The sequence below is a fragment of the Epinephelus fuscoguttatus genome, linkage group LG18 (assembly GCF_011397635.1).
Source record: "Epinephelus fuscoguttatus linkage group LG18, E.fuscoguttatus.final_Chr_v1".
Classification (NCBI taxonomy): Eukaryota; Metazoa; Chordata; class Actinopteri; order Perciformes; family Serranidae; genus Epinephelus; species Epinephelus fuscoguttatus.
Window position 1 is genome coordinate 27,543,101 of NC_064769.1, and position 16,388 is coordinate 27,559,488.

Genomic DNA, 16,388 nt, shown 5'->3' on the forward strand with positions numbered 1-16,388 from the left:
AAACGTCATGTGAACTCTGTCTTTAGCCTCATTGTAGCCTGCAGCTCTAACTGCCTCTCTGTGCACCGCGTTCACGTGTGTGCACTTGCGCAAGACTGTGAGACATGGGCATTGCCTTTGGACGAGCAGTATGGAGATATTTTGTGGTTTTATGTGTGCTTGGACGTTTTAATCTGGGTCGCCGTCAGCCATTAGGTGTGCAGTTGTGCTGCTACCCACTCTCCCCTTGGATCTCCGCAAGTGTTGTGAGGTCTCTGAAACTTCACCTGAGCCTCCCTCGGCATGAGGGTGAGTAGATAATGGCTGAATTTTCATTTTTGGGTGCACTATCCCTTTAACCACACTCTGAAGTTATTGGAAATGGTTGAATTACACAATTCGGAAACAATCTTACGCAGCCACCTCTGGAATCCAATTCTACAAAATAATATAATATTCATGTATCTTAATCTTTATCTGCAGCTGTGCTGAATGTTGATTTAAAATTGAGTGTTGACGTTATGACCGAAGCTTCTGTGCCTCTAACTGGAGTCGTATGCTTTCAACATGAAGTCAGCTGTGGAGGCTGAAAAGCTTGCTGGCAAGATCAGTGATGACGACAAGTACTGGTCTACAAATTTCATTAGATTTGACCTGGCTGTCTCATCCTGTTAGTCCCCACCTTCAGAGTGACATCAGGCTGCTTTCCAGCATGCCCCAGTTGCTTTGTCTGAAGGACAAATGTCTGGAAAACAAAGCCTGAAAGTGCATTAAGACCTGATTTTCACCTGGTGTTACTCTCACAGATTTGACCACTGCAGCATTTGATTATGTTTATTTACTCCAAACAGCCAATATGCTGACTGTGTGTGCATTACTAGCTAACTACAGCTCATGTCTGTGCAGAGTTTTTGAAGCACTGTCCTTGGTCACCCTGATATGTGCAACACATTTATTGTTTAAACCAGTGCAAGTGCTATGGGTCTACGTTGACTCAGCAGTCAAACACTTCCTTTGGAGAGGTGCTCATCGCTTATGGCAGCCACTCTCCAACAAGGGCAGAACATGGTTGTAACTTACCACTCATTATACACTGGGTGCTGCGTCTGCAGGAGTCATCTTTACTGGGACCTCAGTTCACGTCTGAAGTTTTCAGTGAGCTCTGTCATAGCTGGAGAGTTACCCAGAAACTCACCGCTGTCTATCATCCACAGACTTACATGTCTGAGTGCTCTCTAAAAGGCACGACAGCTTATTATGTTACTGGATTTGCAATTTGTCCTGAGCCCTGCGCTCAGTGAAGCCACTGGCTTTGCCCCAGTGGAACTGCTGCTTACAGGGTCTTTGAAGGGACCGTTTGCCAGGAAGCTTGAGCTGTCTTCCCAGGTCCCATGTGCTCTGAAAAATGTCCAAGCTCTTGTAGAGTCAAACCTGGAAAAGACAAAAAGGAAACCGGCTCATACTTAGAACAAAAAAAAGGCTAAATGTTAGATACAACGATAGAGATATGGTGTGGCTGAAAGCTCTTCCCCTGTCCCTCATTATTTTATACTTGCTGCTTAATTCCCATTTTTGCTGGATGTCCCCTGAGTTGATTAGAGGGTAATACAGATCACCTGTTGTGCAGAGTGTGGGTACTGACTCCTGATTAAGAATGGAGAGCAGCTTGGTGCATTGTCTCTCTGGGCCAATCAGGGTGTGACAACAACCTTTCTGAGGGCTTAAAAGAGGAGAGAAAAGGCACACTCAGGGCATTCTGATCCTTCTTTAACAAAATGCAGACCTCGTGTTAACAAATATCAGCCAGAAACCATAGTCTGTAGGTCCTGAATTCTGTGCTGTCTATTGCTGTGTGGTTTAGGGGTGACTGAAAACCTAAGTGGAGGGAATATTAAAGAACCCCCTCACACTAGGTCATCTGCATCTCAGGCTGTGCTTTGTGTTTTCATGCAAGAGTTCAGCTTGCCAAACTATCACCTAATACTGCAGGCTTCATATAGTGATTTTATTTATTGGTTTATTTCATTGAGACCCAATATAACCCCTTCCCCCATATATAAATGTCTTTATTATTAGCAGCGAGACTCATGAGACTTGTTTCTACAAGTGAATATTGTTCATTAAGTGGTTAGGAACTGGTTCTTACACCTCTTTCCAACCAGCAGGAATCTGGTTGAGCAGTACTGCCACACATCTGTGAAGTGTGCACACAAAACAGTTTTCCCTTTCATAAAACCAAGGAAAAGAACAAGGTATTTTACTGAAATTGAGGCATTTTCAACTCATGAAGACATAATTTTGACTCAGGTTGCACTGCCCAGAGTAAATTTATGAATGATTGCATCCACTTGGGTCTTTCAGGGTTCCTATGCAGTATAGAAAAGTATGAACGTTGATTTTAGTAACTTCTAGGTCTGGATGAGTATGGAAAAAAAGATGCATGTTTGATAATCACTGCACAAGTTGTGTTAGAGATTGTAAATGGTTGATAAACAAAAGCTTTACTACTGTGTGGCCAAAGCAAGCTTGATGTTGTTGAAAGCAAGGCAAGAAGTATGGCGTGTGAGTCAACACACACTCCTATGCAGAGCTGCAGCTACAACTGTACATCACAGCCTGAAAAACAAGCCGCCTTAGTGAATGCTCATCTGCAACCAGATAAGTTTGAAAGAAAATGCGGCGTTATCTTTAATATCCTAAGTACATAGCATCTCAAATAACTAATCTATATTTTCTGCATAAGAAAACCTCTATGGCTGCATTAATGGTTGTTTCCAGGGACACTGAATAAACAAGGCTGCACAGGCTCGTCAAAATTCAATTATTTTACTTTTTCAATTAATTTTTGGTTCTTATTTATAAAAGAGACAAAAAAATCTCAATGTGAAGAGAAAAAAATATGAGTATGGGTAGCAATGTTTAGTTTACTTCGTCTTTGGGCGGAGATGTTTGACAACAGAGTGTCGTCAAACTTTCTGCGTAGGAGACTGAACTGAACAGCCACAGTGGGTAAATTCAAGTTGTCCAAGGGCTCCCTTGAACATCCCAAATATAAAGCCTGGTTGGAAAGGAAAGCTCGATACAACCTTTGCGAAAATTAGTGAGACATCTCCTACATGTGGAAGGTGGCGATTGTAAGTCATATGCCTGTGCAAAGTCACTTCCTCTTTGCTCGGCCCAACCCAACATAAAAAGTCAACTGCAATGGTGTCAAGTGTAGAATTTTGAAATGGGAAACTGTGTAGAAATGGTTGTCTTTGAATAGGCATTAAATAAACAATTGCACCACTTCTTAATATCACCTTGCATTCAGTGGAACACAGATTTTCTGTGTGTGTTCTGTTGTCAGCAGCTGTGTCTCATCACATCAACATTCTCTTGATCCAACTTCACGAATATGTGAACTGCTTTTCTCAGTTTAATGTCATTGTGAATTTAATAGCATTTTGAAAGTCACCTTGGGATCTGGGAAATTGTGATGTGCATTTTGAACACTAAATTAATTAAGAAAATAATCATTTCAGAAATCATAATATGATAATGAAAACATTAGATAGTTCCAGCTCCAGAACAAATTTGATGAGCAGTCCCGAAATATAAACACCACACACCACAGTCCTTTACCTGGTACAGCCATTCACAAGAGTCACTGAACAATAGATTTAGAATTCGTGGGTGTTGTTTTTGTAGGTCATCCACTGTCAGCTGTGTGGTTCTGTTCTGAGAAATGGGTTGTATGTCTTGTTTGTAATGCCTCTCTTTAGCGTAGTGTGTGTGGATTAACTGTGTGTGTCCTCAGAAGCTGCAGTTCTTCCAGGAGGAAAAGAACAAGGAGATTGTGGCTCTGCGTCAGAGAATCAAAGAGCTGGAAGAGAACCAGCGAGCCAGTGGCTTGAGTGACAGCCGTCTGAAGAGGAGAAAGATGTAGTTTGGTCAGAGGCTAGAGAGCTGTTGACCTGTCGGCTCTGCAGGTGCATCAATCTCCCCACTTCTCAGGGGGGCTTGTTTTTTACGTATTTATTTAATTTCATTTGGCTCGATTTGTATTTCAGTTTCGTTTCAAAGCAAAATTCAGTTGTTTCTCAGCGCTGTTGACTTATTTTACAGATCACTTCATTGACCACACTGCTTCTCTTGCACTGTCATACTTCAGCTCTGCAGATTCACCGTGCTGCTTGCAGGTGACCAGAGTACAGAGAGCACATGTAAACACAGGCCATACTCCTGTCTAAGGCTTTAATCCAATCAGACGCCTGCATGGGCGGGCAGGAGGCACTGAAGAAGGAGGAGTGCACCTCGTGAATCAGATAGCTGGCAGGCCAATCTCATTCAGGGAGTTAAACCTGTTTATCTCCGTTCATTCAAAGAAAACAAACCATTTAACTCCCATTCATTTATCCTGGTTATGTCAGATTCATTTAATTCAAACTTTCTGAAAAAGTAAAGCTCTTGATCTTTATTTCCTGTAAATTGTGTTAAATGATTTTCCATTGTGATGTTTAGGAAAGTAAAGGTCTGTAAATATCTGCTTTTCTCAATAGCCTAAAACTTTTACATCTACCTGAATAGTTTATTAAAAATCAGCGTCTTTATATGCGTCAGCTTTTGATTTTTAACATGAGAGGGAAGTGTTCAGTGAGATCATTCATAGTAATGCAGGTATCCTGGATTTGAAGTCTTCCTGAGCATGACTCTGTCTCTTGAAAGATGTTGGAGTTTTCACATCCCAGCCTGCACTCATTGGAGCCAAACTGACACTGGAGAAATTTGATAATCAGAAAATATGATCTGAGCAATACCTTGGCTGATATTTGCTTATAATTCTGGTAATTGAAAAATTGAGAGCAGAAATTAAAGATGAAGGGGCAGAATCTATTCATATTTGAAATTCATCTCTAAAGCATATATGCCAAATTGTGACGAGTGCAGTTTCCCAAATCAACCCTGTTGCCAGAAAGTATTTGCATGGTACGTTTGTGCAAACCATGGATATGTCACATTTATACGTTAGTACATTGTGGATTTGTAGAAACTCAGAATTTCAACACCGCTGTGGTTAATGCGTGGCTAGATTTATGCACAAAAAAACACTTGTTTATGATAAAATACAGCTACTTTTTGTGGCACAGTCACATCAGAAATCTCAACCATGGCATTATAAAAACAACGGCTTTTCCTTGCAGTCGTCCAGAAGGAAATGCAGCAATGTCTCAGCAAAAACAGTTGCTGTTCGTGGTGTAAAAATAGCAGTTGATCACCAAAAACCCTCCACATTATGTGTCTAAAATGCCCCTGGAAAAAAACAGTTTGTTTTGTTGGTCTTGTGCAGTGGTTTGCAACTTGGTAGGCATCTTGCTTAGGTGACTCACCATCCACTGTCCCCTTCACCTCCAGATGACAAAGTCACCTCACATCATATCACTGGATTTAAAGTTAAGTAGTATATGAGACTGAAACATGCAACATACTTGTGGTTTGCAGAAACGTTCAATGCAGACATTTTTCTTGCGGCTTTTTCTTTTGACCAAAATATGTACTGAGCGGGACTTTTTACAGTTGAAAAACAACAAGCTAACAAGCTAAACGCTGCACCAGTTGGGCTGTAATGCAAAGCTAAACTTGTATTATTTAACAGAGCGCAGATTTGAATGTGTTCTTTAACTTTCCTGATGTCCTCTGACTGGTGTTTCTCCCAGCTGCCCCTCCACTGTCCCTCACAGGGACAACACACCTGTACAAAGATGCAGTGCCTGGTGAAGTGTTGACCTCATGCTTTGTAATCTCTTTATCTGCGCTGCTCAGCCAGCGTCTAAAGGGGACAGAGAGCTAATCCTTATGGGAACATTGGGTAACACCGTTGCATAACATTTCATCTTCACAAAAGCTTAGAGATCAACCTTGGCTGCATAACACGGCCATGTGTCACACAGGTGGGCTTTGCTACACCTGCAAACCAAACTGCTTGTATATACTGTGGATACAATATTTGTGCACATTTGTCGTGCGTTGCGTCCTTCTGGCCTCATTTTTGCTGCCCCAAACTGGTGTTAGCCATTTGAAGGGATTGGCACAGTCCTAAATTGAAGCAGGATTAGAGTTCATGACACCACCTTGATCCTTGTTCAGTGAGGAGGAGGAGATGATGAAGATAGGCAGAGGTGAGGGGTGTGGCCAGGGAGGCTCTGACTGTCTGTCCACTTGACAGACGCCCCCCCCCTGTGCTCTCAGCAATCAGCGTACAGTAGTCTGTTGGAGAGGGCAGACACAGACGATGACTGCACCGTGCTGCTCGGTTTATTGGGACCGCCTGCAATGATCTTGGCACAAACTGTCAGACTTCAGCATGTAAGTGAAGAAAATTCATTTTTCTGGGCGCTGCTGGGCCAAAAGAACAACTTTGTCGTATTGCTGCATGCATTGGATTCTACAGCAATGTTTTGATGCAGAGCAGGAATTTGAAAACCTGTATTCTGGATCTCTTTAAGCTTTTGCATCCATTTAAGGGGTTGCAAGTGTCTAGTCTATAGTGCAGAGTGTCTGCTGGTCCTTAAAAGTCTTAGAATTACTTAAACATATAAAAAGTAGCTCTTCAAAGTCATTACAGAGTCTTAATTACAGGTCTTAATTGCCACTAACATTTTATTTTTAATGTCATTTATCCATCTTAATTTATGTTTGTGAAAATGAGTCGTAGTCTTCAAGTCCTTACTCCTGGTGTTACAAATCTGTAAACCAACCACTGACCCTAATACTGTCCTTTCCTTTTGTGCTTGCACTTACCTGTTGCAGAATATAGATTGACCTAACTCACTCGAATAACCATAAGAACTACCTTTGCACAGGACCACATATATGATACTTTATTTACTTCATAATTACCTGCATTGCTCGAAGAAGTAAAAGATCATTTGTCCAAGAATCAGACCTAAATTTGGTTAAAGATCATCTTCAAAAGCATTTAATTTGACACCCTGTTGTGAATTTACGGTAATATGTGAACTACAAAGTGTTGCATAAGACATCTGAATAATTCGTATTTAATGGTGTAGTCTTAAAATGTTATGTGATATGCTTCTATTTAAGCACTAGAAGAAGCAAGTGTAGAGTATTTGTGATGTTAAGGGAAAATTAAGGGGAAATGTGATTGCATGCACTCTTTAAAATATTAGATATTCCTAATTAAGGGTGACATGGAGCACATAACTCAATCTCAAACACTTGCTTCCTCATTAAGACTTAAAACACAATTTCTACCTGAATATTTACTGTTAATGTTTAGATGAGAGTGAAGCAACTATGCTGTTTTTAATCATCCTATCAGTTATTTTAGACAAAAAACAAACCACTGTGTGTTCAAACCAGGAGCTGGTAAAGACTTAACAACATCATTGTGTTTTTCAAGATGACCACATCTCCAGCCTGCTGCAGAAATGCCTGGAGGCCTGTACCAGGTGACGACCAGGCGCCACCACAGTGTCTACAGCCTGACAGACAGCTCTGAGGTCGGCCCAGATGATGACATCGACGCCCCACTGCGCCTCACCCCCCTGCAGAAGCTCACCACCGACATGTGCAAGGATGAGAAGACCATCAAGGACTTGATGATAGGCCGCAGGGTGGGCTTCTACAAGGTCCGCGGGGAGATCGGCTCTGGGACCTTCTCGAGAGTCAAACTGGCTTTCCATGCTCTGACTAAAGGTCGGTGTACATGCTGTCAGACCCTTAGCCTGGGATCCTTCCACTCATCCATGCACCTTAAGTGTTTAGCCCCTCTATATACAAAATAAGACAGTCTCAGAACCTTGTGAATATCTTATATCTTGGTAAAATGATCAGCAGTGGAGCGTGGTCATACACAGTTAAACTGGATGCAGTCTGTTATTAAACAACATGGGAAAGAAGAAAGAGATGGACACCTGCACACCTTCTGTTAGTAGTGTTCTGTACAGGCCTAAAGGTAACACCCACACATCAGCTTCCAAGACTTATGCAACGCTTAGCTACACACACTCTTCCTCACCAGGCATTGAATGTGCCAGACAGTTGGCACAGACAGCGACAAAGAGAAATGTTTAACATAGCGAAAGAGGCCAAACCCGACTCCAAACCTGATACTCGGGTCGGGTAGCAGAACTCTAGTCCTCAGTAAAACCACAGCTTCTGTTTTCATTATTGGTTAATCTACCAATACTTTTTCGTAGTAGTTTAGTCCAGGGATGCACTGGGAATGAAAAATAGCTCTGGTATTTTTGACTCATTTATAATTCTTCTAGGATCTGAGGACATTTGGAGCTTAGTCTCAGACTCTGTCAGCGGGTCCAAGGGATCCTCCCCTGGCATTTTTTATGCTTTCCTATGCACTGTGGCACCTTACTTACAAGCACAAAAGTACAAGTACAAAACAATGTTACTGTGAATAAGAAAGTGGTCAGCAGGCCACCCAGCACCCTGTCTGAGTTCTTGTTGACACTCAGACTGTTGCTTTTGCTGTCCTCCTTGTAGACAAAGTGGCCCTAAAGATACTGGACAAGACCAGGTTGGACAGTCAGGCCCAGCGTCTGCTCTCCAAAGAGATCAGCAACATGGAGTGCCTGCAGCACCCAAACGTGGTGTGTCTGTACGAGGTGGTGGACACGCCGAGCCGCCTCTACCTGGTGCTGGAGTACGCAGGAGGAGGAGACCTCCACAACAGGATCTGCACCGAGGGGAAACTGTCAGACAACACCAGCAAGATCACCTTTGCCCAGATCCTGTCTGCCATCAAATATATGGTGAGTGTAATTAAAACATAACTGAGCTCAAATTCTGTTTGTTTTTTCCCACCATGCAGTTGTGATAATTTATTCTATTAGGACAAGGGCTGGACAGCAATATGGCACAATATTTGTTAAAGGCATGTGTTTCAAAATACAACTTTGAAATAAATAAAGAGTCTTACAGAAAATCTTTAATGTCAGATCAGTGTGATATTAAGAAATGTGTGTTTTGTTTTGCAGCACAACCTCAACATCATCCACCGAGACCTGAAGGCCGAGAATGTCCTGTTCACCAGCAGCGGCAGTGTGAAGGTGGCAGATTTTGGATTCAGCACACGGATTTCAAACCGCAACCTCGCCCTCGACACCTTCTGCGGCTCGCCACCCTACGCCGCCCCGGAGCTCTTCAGGGATGAGTGCTACATCGGGCCCCCAGTGGACGTGTGGGCCATGGGGGTCCTGCTCTTCTTCATGGTGACCGGCACCATGCCGTTCCGCGCTGAGACCATGGGGAAGCTGCGGCGCTGCATCATCGAAGGCATCTACACCATCCCTCCCTGGGTGCCCGGCCCCTGCCAGAGGCTCATCAAGGGCATCCTGAAGGGGGTCGCCGCCGAGCGCTACGCTGTCGACCAGATGCTCGGCTGCGATTGGCTCCTACCTGTGGAGTTCCCCTGGTCGTTGGTGCCTCCCGAGCCGACGAGCTCTCTGCAGAACCTGCTGGATTCGGAGCGCAGAGACCTGGAGGAGCAGACTGAGGAGGAGGTCAGGAGCTCGATGGAGGAGCTCGGCTTCACCCGGGAGCACCTGAACAACAACCAGATCAAAGACAGTCGCAACCCGGTCACCGGGGTTTATCGGATCCTGCTGCACCGAGCCCAGAAAAGGAGGGGCTGCGACAGTCCCCCGGTCGTCAGAGGGATGGTGAGGGACCCCAAGAGGGAGGGGCTTCGAGCCTACAGGGGCCTCAGACACACATCTAAATTATGCGTGCTCTCATAACAGACTGGTAGGGATGCTTCAGAACAGTTTTTATACTTCTTTTATACAAACATGAAATTAAAAGCTATAGTGAATTTTTTTTTCTACATTATGGGAAGGTGACTTGTAGTTTTTGATAAATGTGTTTCATTTGCTCCAATGCAGCTTTATGGGATAGCCTAAAGTATGAGTTAAAGTGCCTGGTGAAATTAAACAGAATTATAGCTAACTAAAGGGTGACTTTTCCCTCTCAAATAGTTTGATTTGAATGATTTTTAGAGGCCTGAAGAGGTGAAGATATCCAGTATGTTTAAGAAGGCGAGCAAAACTTGGAGATTTATTTCAGAAAAATAAACATAACCTCATGTAACTTTTCATGGGACCCCTCCAGTTTTTAAAATTGTCACAGCTGCTCTTAAAATTCAGAGCCAAACAGCCCTAAAGCATTTAGTGCATTGGTAAATGACTCATTTTGTATTTGTTTTTTTGTGCACCTCATTGTAGCTTTTCAGTCTTGTGGGTGCACACAGTTGGTTTATTAAATATTATAGTATGTTTTTTAAAGGAAGATGGGGAAGCTTACACCCACTTAAACAAATCCTGTATCTTAAAGACTCCTATTGTTAATTAAAAAACTAAATAACTAAATAAAGTGGTGAAAAAAAACTAATGCGTCACTCATTGTTTGGAGCAGGTGGCTGCACGCTGCACCCAAACAGAGCCGAGCTCGCGTCTCTGCGGCTTGTTTACCAAAGTTTCACTAAGTGCCTGCGAGTAAATAATAGTACCGACAGCAGCTGGCAGGACACCAGATGATACTCGGGACCCCTCTCCACCTCCACAACCGGTCCAAACCAGCCAAAACCCAACCCCTCTGCCTGCCCCCTCTGGCACTGCAAAAACTCACTAACCCCACCGGCTCCTCCCAGCCCTGCCCCTGCCCGACCCCCACCTGCAGGAAGCGGCAGATGGCGCGGCGTGGCTGCGGAGACATCTGCAGGCCGAACAATAGGAGCTCTGTGCGGACCGCTGGAGCTGACAGGCCCCGGGAGCTGCGCTATTGTGCGCGGCGCCATACACATGCAGATGAGGTCTGCTGGAGGAGGGACAGCAGCCAGCAGATGACAGGCCTTAGCGCCTTCCATGCAAATCTGCTGAGTTTGAAACTTTTGTTAGTTGCGTAACTGCCCCCACCCTCCCTCCTCCCTGACCCATCACCACCTCCTGCTCCTCCACCTCCACCTCCACCCAAACACTTGACACACAATGCAAGCATGAGGTTTGCAGAGAAAGTGAAAACACATCACACCACTGATATTACTTCTGTGTTTTTTATTTCACATTTTCCACTTCAAACAATTTCTGACGTGAAACTGTTAGAAAATTATACATTAGTTTGTGTTAAACATTGTTCCAACAGAATCAGACAAATCTTTTCATTTTTTTTAAACATCACTGTCTTGAGCACATAATTAAATGTTTATAAGACAATCTTACAAATTCTTATTATTTTTTAACATTAAATTAATTCAGCTATTCTCTAAAGTGAAACCTTTAGAGAATAAACTTGTTTTTCTTTATTATTTTTTTATGTTTTAGAGTATTTTTTTGTCATTGTTAAATTTCTAAAGTGAAACCTTTAGAGAATTAAGACAATTCTGGAAAGTGGGAAACATTTTCGCTGATTGCAACTGTTGTCATGTTGCTCAGCAAAGAGGACGTCTTCAAAAAGTCCCTTTTCAAAAACGCCTCTTCCTCAGCACCGCTTCTTCTCCTGCTGCGCGTGCTTTCAACGTGCGACGTTGGCTCTGTGGCACAACTCGCATCTCCTTCCTCTCCAAACCTCATCCGCACAAAGAATGAGGGTCGATGCGTCGCTCTTGTGGCATACCCGACCTCATTCACATAAAGAATGAGAGTCATCTTGGCATGGACGGGACAAGAGGCGACGGTTCACGGGGAGGCCCCTCGGGCCGGCGCCGTGCTGCCTGGACGGGAATCCTCCTCAGGAGTGTCCAGGGATGAGTAGAAACAGGCTCATCCTCTTCATCAGGATGAGTATTTCCAGGTAAGAAGCTTCACAGCTTTTGAGCAAGAGAGGAGCCGAGGCCCAGATCAACGCTCGGGGAGGCTGATCTCAGGAACCCAGTCGTTCAGACGGCGGCTCTCCTCACAGAACAGGTGCAGCTTCTCCAGAGCAGGGTCCTCCCAAGACCCATCAGCTGGGTTCTGTTCAAACAGGAAGAGGAAACAGAGTTTAGCCACGTGTGTCTCTCAACAAAGCATCTCATATACACTTCAGGTATGATTCAGACTCATAATATTGAGCTCTACATACCGTGATGAGGACACAGTGGGCATCTTCAAGCTGCTCCGCCTTGTCACCAACAATCTCAGCCAGACGCTGCATGTCGCTCACTCTGACGATGCTGATGTCGTTGTCGAAGCAGAAGGACTGGATGAGGGTGAAGTGGATCTGCAGAGCGATGTCACACTCAAACTCCTCATCCATGGCCAGGACGCAGAAGGACACACTGTCCGGGTCACTGTGGAAACCAAACAAAAGAGCGCATGAGATTCCATCCAATATTCTGCCTGATATAACTAATGAAAATGTAGATAGCTGTAAATCTGCAACAGAGAGTCTCATACTTACAGATTCATAACTTTGGCGCACTCGTAGACGCCAACGGTGAGGGAGTCGTTGTCCTTAGCGGACACCAGGACCTCCTCCAGGGCTTGGCCGGTGCACTGAGCACGCTCGGTGGGTTTCTGGATCAGAACTTCCTCAAGAGTCATGATGAAGATGATGAAGATATTCCGCACAGGGAGATCTTTAGAGTTTGGTCAGAGAGTAAAATCCGAAAGGGAGCAGAGTGCTTTCAGTCCTGCAGCCTCCCTCTTTTATACTCTGCAGCTCGTGCGGCGCAGTGAAAGCGCTGCGCCCTGATTGGCCGCAGCTGAATGGTGTATTGGTATGATAATGCTATTGTCACACTCCCGGCTCGTGGCAGATTGATGGGGGTCATGGAGCCACGCACGCTCCCCCTCTGAGCGCAGCAGCCTGCAGACTGAAACTAAAAATAGCCTCATTTAAAAAAAAAAAAAAAAAAGTTTGATTACTGTGCAGCACTTTTGTGCAAATGAGAGAAACACAGCCGGTGTTATTTAAATGCAGAGACTGATGAGGAGCATCACTGCACCTTTATATGTATTCATAAGAACTCTGGAAACGTGCAGAATCTTTAAGTGTTCCTTTTTGGAGACACTAAAACGACTTACAGTTCAGTTTGCGCACCACGAGCAATCTTCAAAACATTAAATTTAAGCTCCAACAAAAAGAGAACTTTCAGAACAGTTTCTTGGATTTTAGTTTTTGGTGCCAGTATTTCAGCAGCAACACGGAGAAAGTGTGAAGCGCCCCCTCCCCCCGCTGCAGCAGAGAGAAAGGGCAGGTGGATGATGCCATCTGTGGACTAGAGGCTGGCCATAAAACGGCCCCATTGTGCGCACAGAAGCCCTCTATTATCACGGTCCCCCATACAAATGCAAATGACCAGCGCGTGCCAGAACGCTGTGCATGCTGCGCAATCTGCGCTGCTGGCCCATGCTGACCACGTGGCTATCAGCTGTCCAGAAAATCCTTGCTCGCTTTTTTATTTATTTACTCTGGGGAGTTCAGGGCCCACACGGACTGAATTCTAAAGGAGAACTTGTGAAGTTTATTGCACTTTGGTTTTTGGGGCTTGGATCCAGCAAATGTCGTCATCTGTGGTTTTATTTCAGCTGTTTCGGACAGCTTTTTGTAAGTTTTCATCACTTTTACGCACGACTCTGATTATATTTAGTATTTGGTGCGTGGGTCCACTGAATGTATTTATCTGTGCGTCTAAATAAACTTGTTTTTGAAAGCCAGCTATCACTTTTACGCACGACGAAACTTTTACGCACAACTCTACATGGTTATATTAAGTATTTGGTGCGTGGGTCTACTAAATGTACTTATCTGTGCTTTTAAATAAACTTGTTTCTGACAACCATCTACTAATTCACGCTCACTTTTAGGCACTGCTAAACTTTTACGCACGGCTCTAAGTCATCTGCCCCAGTTTCTCCCCGACAGCTCGTGCTTATCTGACTCTTTTTTTGTCTGCATAATAATTCAAAACACATCTTGCATCGGGTCAGGCCTGCTGCCACTGCTGCGTAAATAAAAAATGGGGGCTGGAGTGGAGAGGCTGTGCAGGAGACACAGGTTGGCGGTGATTGATTCAGCGCTATTGTTCTGCGGAAAGCAGAGCGGCAGATGGAGAACTGTCGCTATGACGGACCCCCCCTCCCTCTCTCCTAAACCCAGGTCAGCCCCGACCCCGGGGCGCGCCTATCTTTTGTCTGCAAGTCTCCACATTCGCCAGCCTGTTGTCTGAGTTTTGATTAAATTTGAATGCCAAAAGGGAAGAGCTTACGGTCTAAACTTTCACAATGAAAAAGAGTATCTCCAAATGATGCCAGACGCGTAAAGGCAGATAAAAATCACCTTGAGTGTGAGCTGTAAACACGTGCAAGAATGCTGAAAGTGTGTTTTGTGAAACAACAAAACTCTTATCTGTGCATTTACTGCAGCAACAAATCATTAGTTTATTTCACTCTCTGTCTGCGTGCTGAACATTCATCTGAACATCAGCTGGCCGCGAGGCTTACATTTGGACCAAAGTTTGATTCGTATCCAGCTGACAGAGAGTCATCAAACACTGAGCTATTTTAGGAAGGATCCGCTTGCATGGCCACAGGGCAGGCGCGTGCAAATCGATACGGACCTATTGTTGCTGAAGCACATCTGCCAGACGGAGGCCTCCCCGGCAGCGCACGACAGGTGTTGGTGGTCAAAGCTGTTTTCTGGTGACCTGAGGCGACTCACTGAAACTCTTTGTAAGGACAGAACGTGTCTGAAGCTGCATGGTAGGATTTTTGGATATATGGCCTCTGGTGTGTGCAGATATGACTCGAAGTTGGGAACATAGAAGTTTAGTTTTGAAAAAGCACAATCATTGGTTATTTTTCATCTATCAAATACATATTTTAAGCGGTGAAACTCAACTCAATAAACTTCAGAGTGATTCAGTTGAACTTCTGCGTTCTGATTTTGTCCAACCTCAAAACTTCATAATCATATTTACAGCGGATTGTAAAAACTGCCATCACGCCCAGCAGGTGCTGCCTGACTTCCTTTGTCGACCCTCTTCACCTTCCCCCCCGGGACAGATGGTATCTCTCGGTTGCTATGGAGAGTGATGCAGACGGGAGAGATAAAGCACGCAGGCATCTCCAGATGCCACGCGTCGCAAGTGGGACCGAGCTTTACGCATGCAAAGCAGCGGCGCGTGCCACTGCCCACTCTACAAAAAAACAGTTCATGCAGTGAAATCGGTCATGAGGTATGAAAGAGTTGAATGAGTTTTGTGTGCAATTAGGATGGTTGGTATCTGTGCATTATGACACTTACAACTACCGAAGTGCAGCGTGCCAATGCTCTAGCCTTCAAAATATTATCTTTAATTTTATGCTCTTATGGTAGAGATGTGGAAAAATTGGCCCCTTCATCAGAGTCATTTAAAGGACCATAACATTGCTTTGCAAGTTTTAGCAAACAGTGTCTACATGTGAGCAGGAAGAGGACATTCAGAGGTAAAATGTCAAAAATGTAAAATAGAGGTGATGTTTGACAAACAAAAGTCAGCATGAGACTCAGTCTGACAAACTTTAATCATAGGTGAGGTACTTAAAGAACAGTCAGAGGACAATACTTAATTCAGACCTTTATTGTGGTGGTTTTACAGATATAAGAACAAAACAGTTCAGTTTAAAAAGTAGTTAACTGTGACATGAAGTGAAACCTTTAGTGTTACATGTTCAATCACAGTGAACATCAGGTCACAACTTTTTGTCAAAGTTACATCACCATTGCATGGTAATAGAGTTGAAGTCAAAACCTATATACTTTATCATTTGTAACTATGGATTCCTGCACTCTAAAAAATGGTAGTGGATAAGGCTTGAACTAAGTATGTGTTTCACCATAAAAAAAAAATAGGTTTGTTTCATTAACGTGTTATTTTAAGATGTCAAAATCACAAACATTTGACATTTCTGAGCAGGACTGAGTTCAAATATAAGTTACAATATTAAATAAAATAGTGTGATCACTAAATATCACCACAGCTTTTGAAGTTGGTTCAGCTTGATTGAGCTTTTCGAAGTCGAAGGAAGTCATGCTGGTTATACTAAATACTAAATTATACTAAATATACTAAATTCAGCTTGTCAGATTATTAGAGACTCATAGGATTGACTCGATGATGCCAGAGTTGAAACTACTTAAAAAGATGCACACACATTGTTACCTTCACTTTTTAAAATTTAAACCAGTGGATTCTTTTTTACAGTGATTAAAAAGTTTGTACTGCATAATTTAAAATTTGACCAGAATTAAAGGAACTTTCAGGTTACCTGATTTCACACCTCAAGCTAATTTCAAAAGTCTGCTAATTGATTTTCACCTTGAATACAAATGAATGGAAGTCAATGGCTGACTTGACTGGGAGGGTAAATACATATACCAGTTAAAAAAGCTTAAGTTTGAACCTAAATTGTGTGACTGTGCAGTTATAATGT

At 43.6% G+C, this 16,388-nt stretch overlaps 2 protein-coding genes across 4 annotated transcripts; one reads left to right on the forward strand and one right to left on the reverse strand.

Moving 5' to 3' along the window:
• Window positions 1–5,537: 5,537 nt before the first annotated feature.
• Window positions 5,538–10,368, forward strand: nim1kb (NIM1 serine/threonine protein kinase). 2 transcript variants are annotated; one of them, XM_049604786.1, is made up of 4 exons: window positions 5,538–6,324; window positions 7,382–7,677; window positions 8,482–8,750; window positions 8,976–10,368. In XM_049604786.1, the coding sequence occupies exons 2-4, from the start codon at window positions 7,410–7,412 to the stop codon at window positions 9,735–9,737; spliced, it is 1,299 nt and encodes a 432-aa protein (XP_049460743.1). In that variant the 5' UTR covers window positions 5,538–6,324; window positions 7,382–7,409; the 3' UTR covers window positions 9,738–10,368. The 2 variants fall into 2 exon arrangements, with proteins under 2 accessions (XP_049460743.1, XP_049460744.1); XM_049604787.1 differs by lacking the exons at window positions 5,538–6,324; window positions 7,382–7,677 and adding an exon at window positions 7,834–7,936.
• Window positions 10,369–11,373: 1,005 nt separating this feature from the next.
• Window positions 11,374–13,672, reverse strand: gadd45gb.1 (growth arrest and DNA-damage-inducible, gamma b, tandem duplicate 1). 2 transcript variants are annotated; one of them, XM_049604245.1, is made up of 4 exons: window positions 12,999–13,672; window positions 12,373–12,804; window positions 12,055–12,262; window positions 11,374–11,945 (listed from the first exon to the last, which is right to left on the reverse strand). In XM_049604245.1, the coding sequence occupies exons 2-4, from the start codon at window positions 12,513–12,515 to the stop codon at window positions 11,832–11,834; spliced, it is 465 nt and encodes a 154-aa protein (XP_049460202.1). In that variant the 5' UTR covers window positions 12,516–12,804; window positions 12,999–13,672; the 3' UTR covers window positions 11,374–11,831. The 2 variants fall into 2 exon arrangements, with proteins under 2 accessions (XP_049460202.1, XP_049460201.1); XM_049604244.1 differs by having other exon boundaries at window positions 12,373–13,672.
• Between the last annotated feature and the right edge of the window lie 2,716 nt (window positions 13,673–16,388).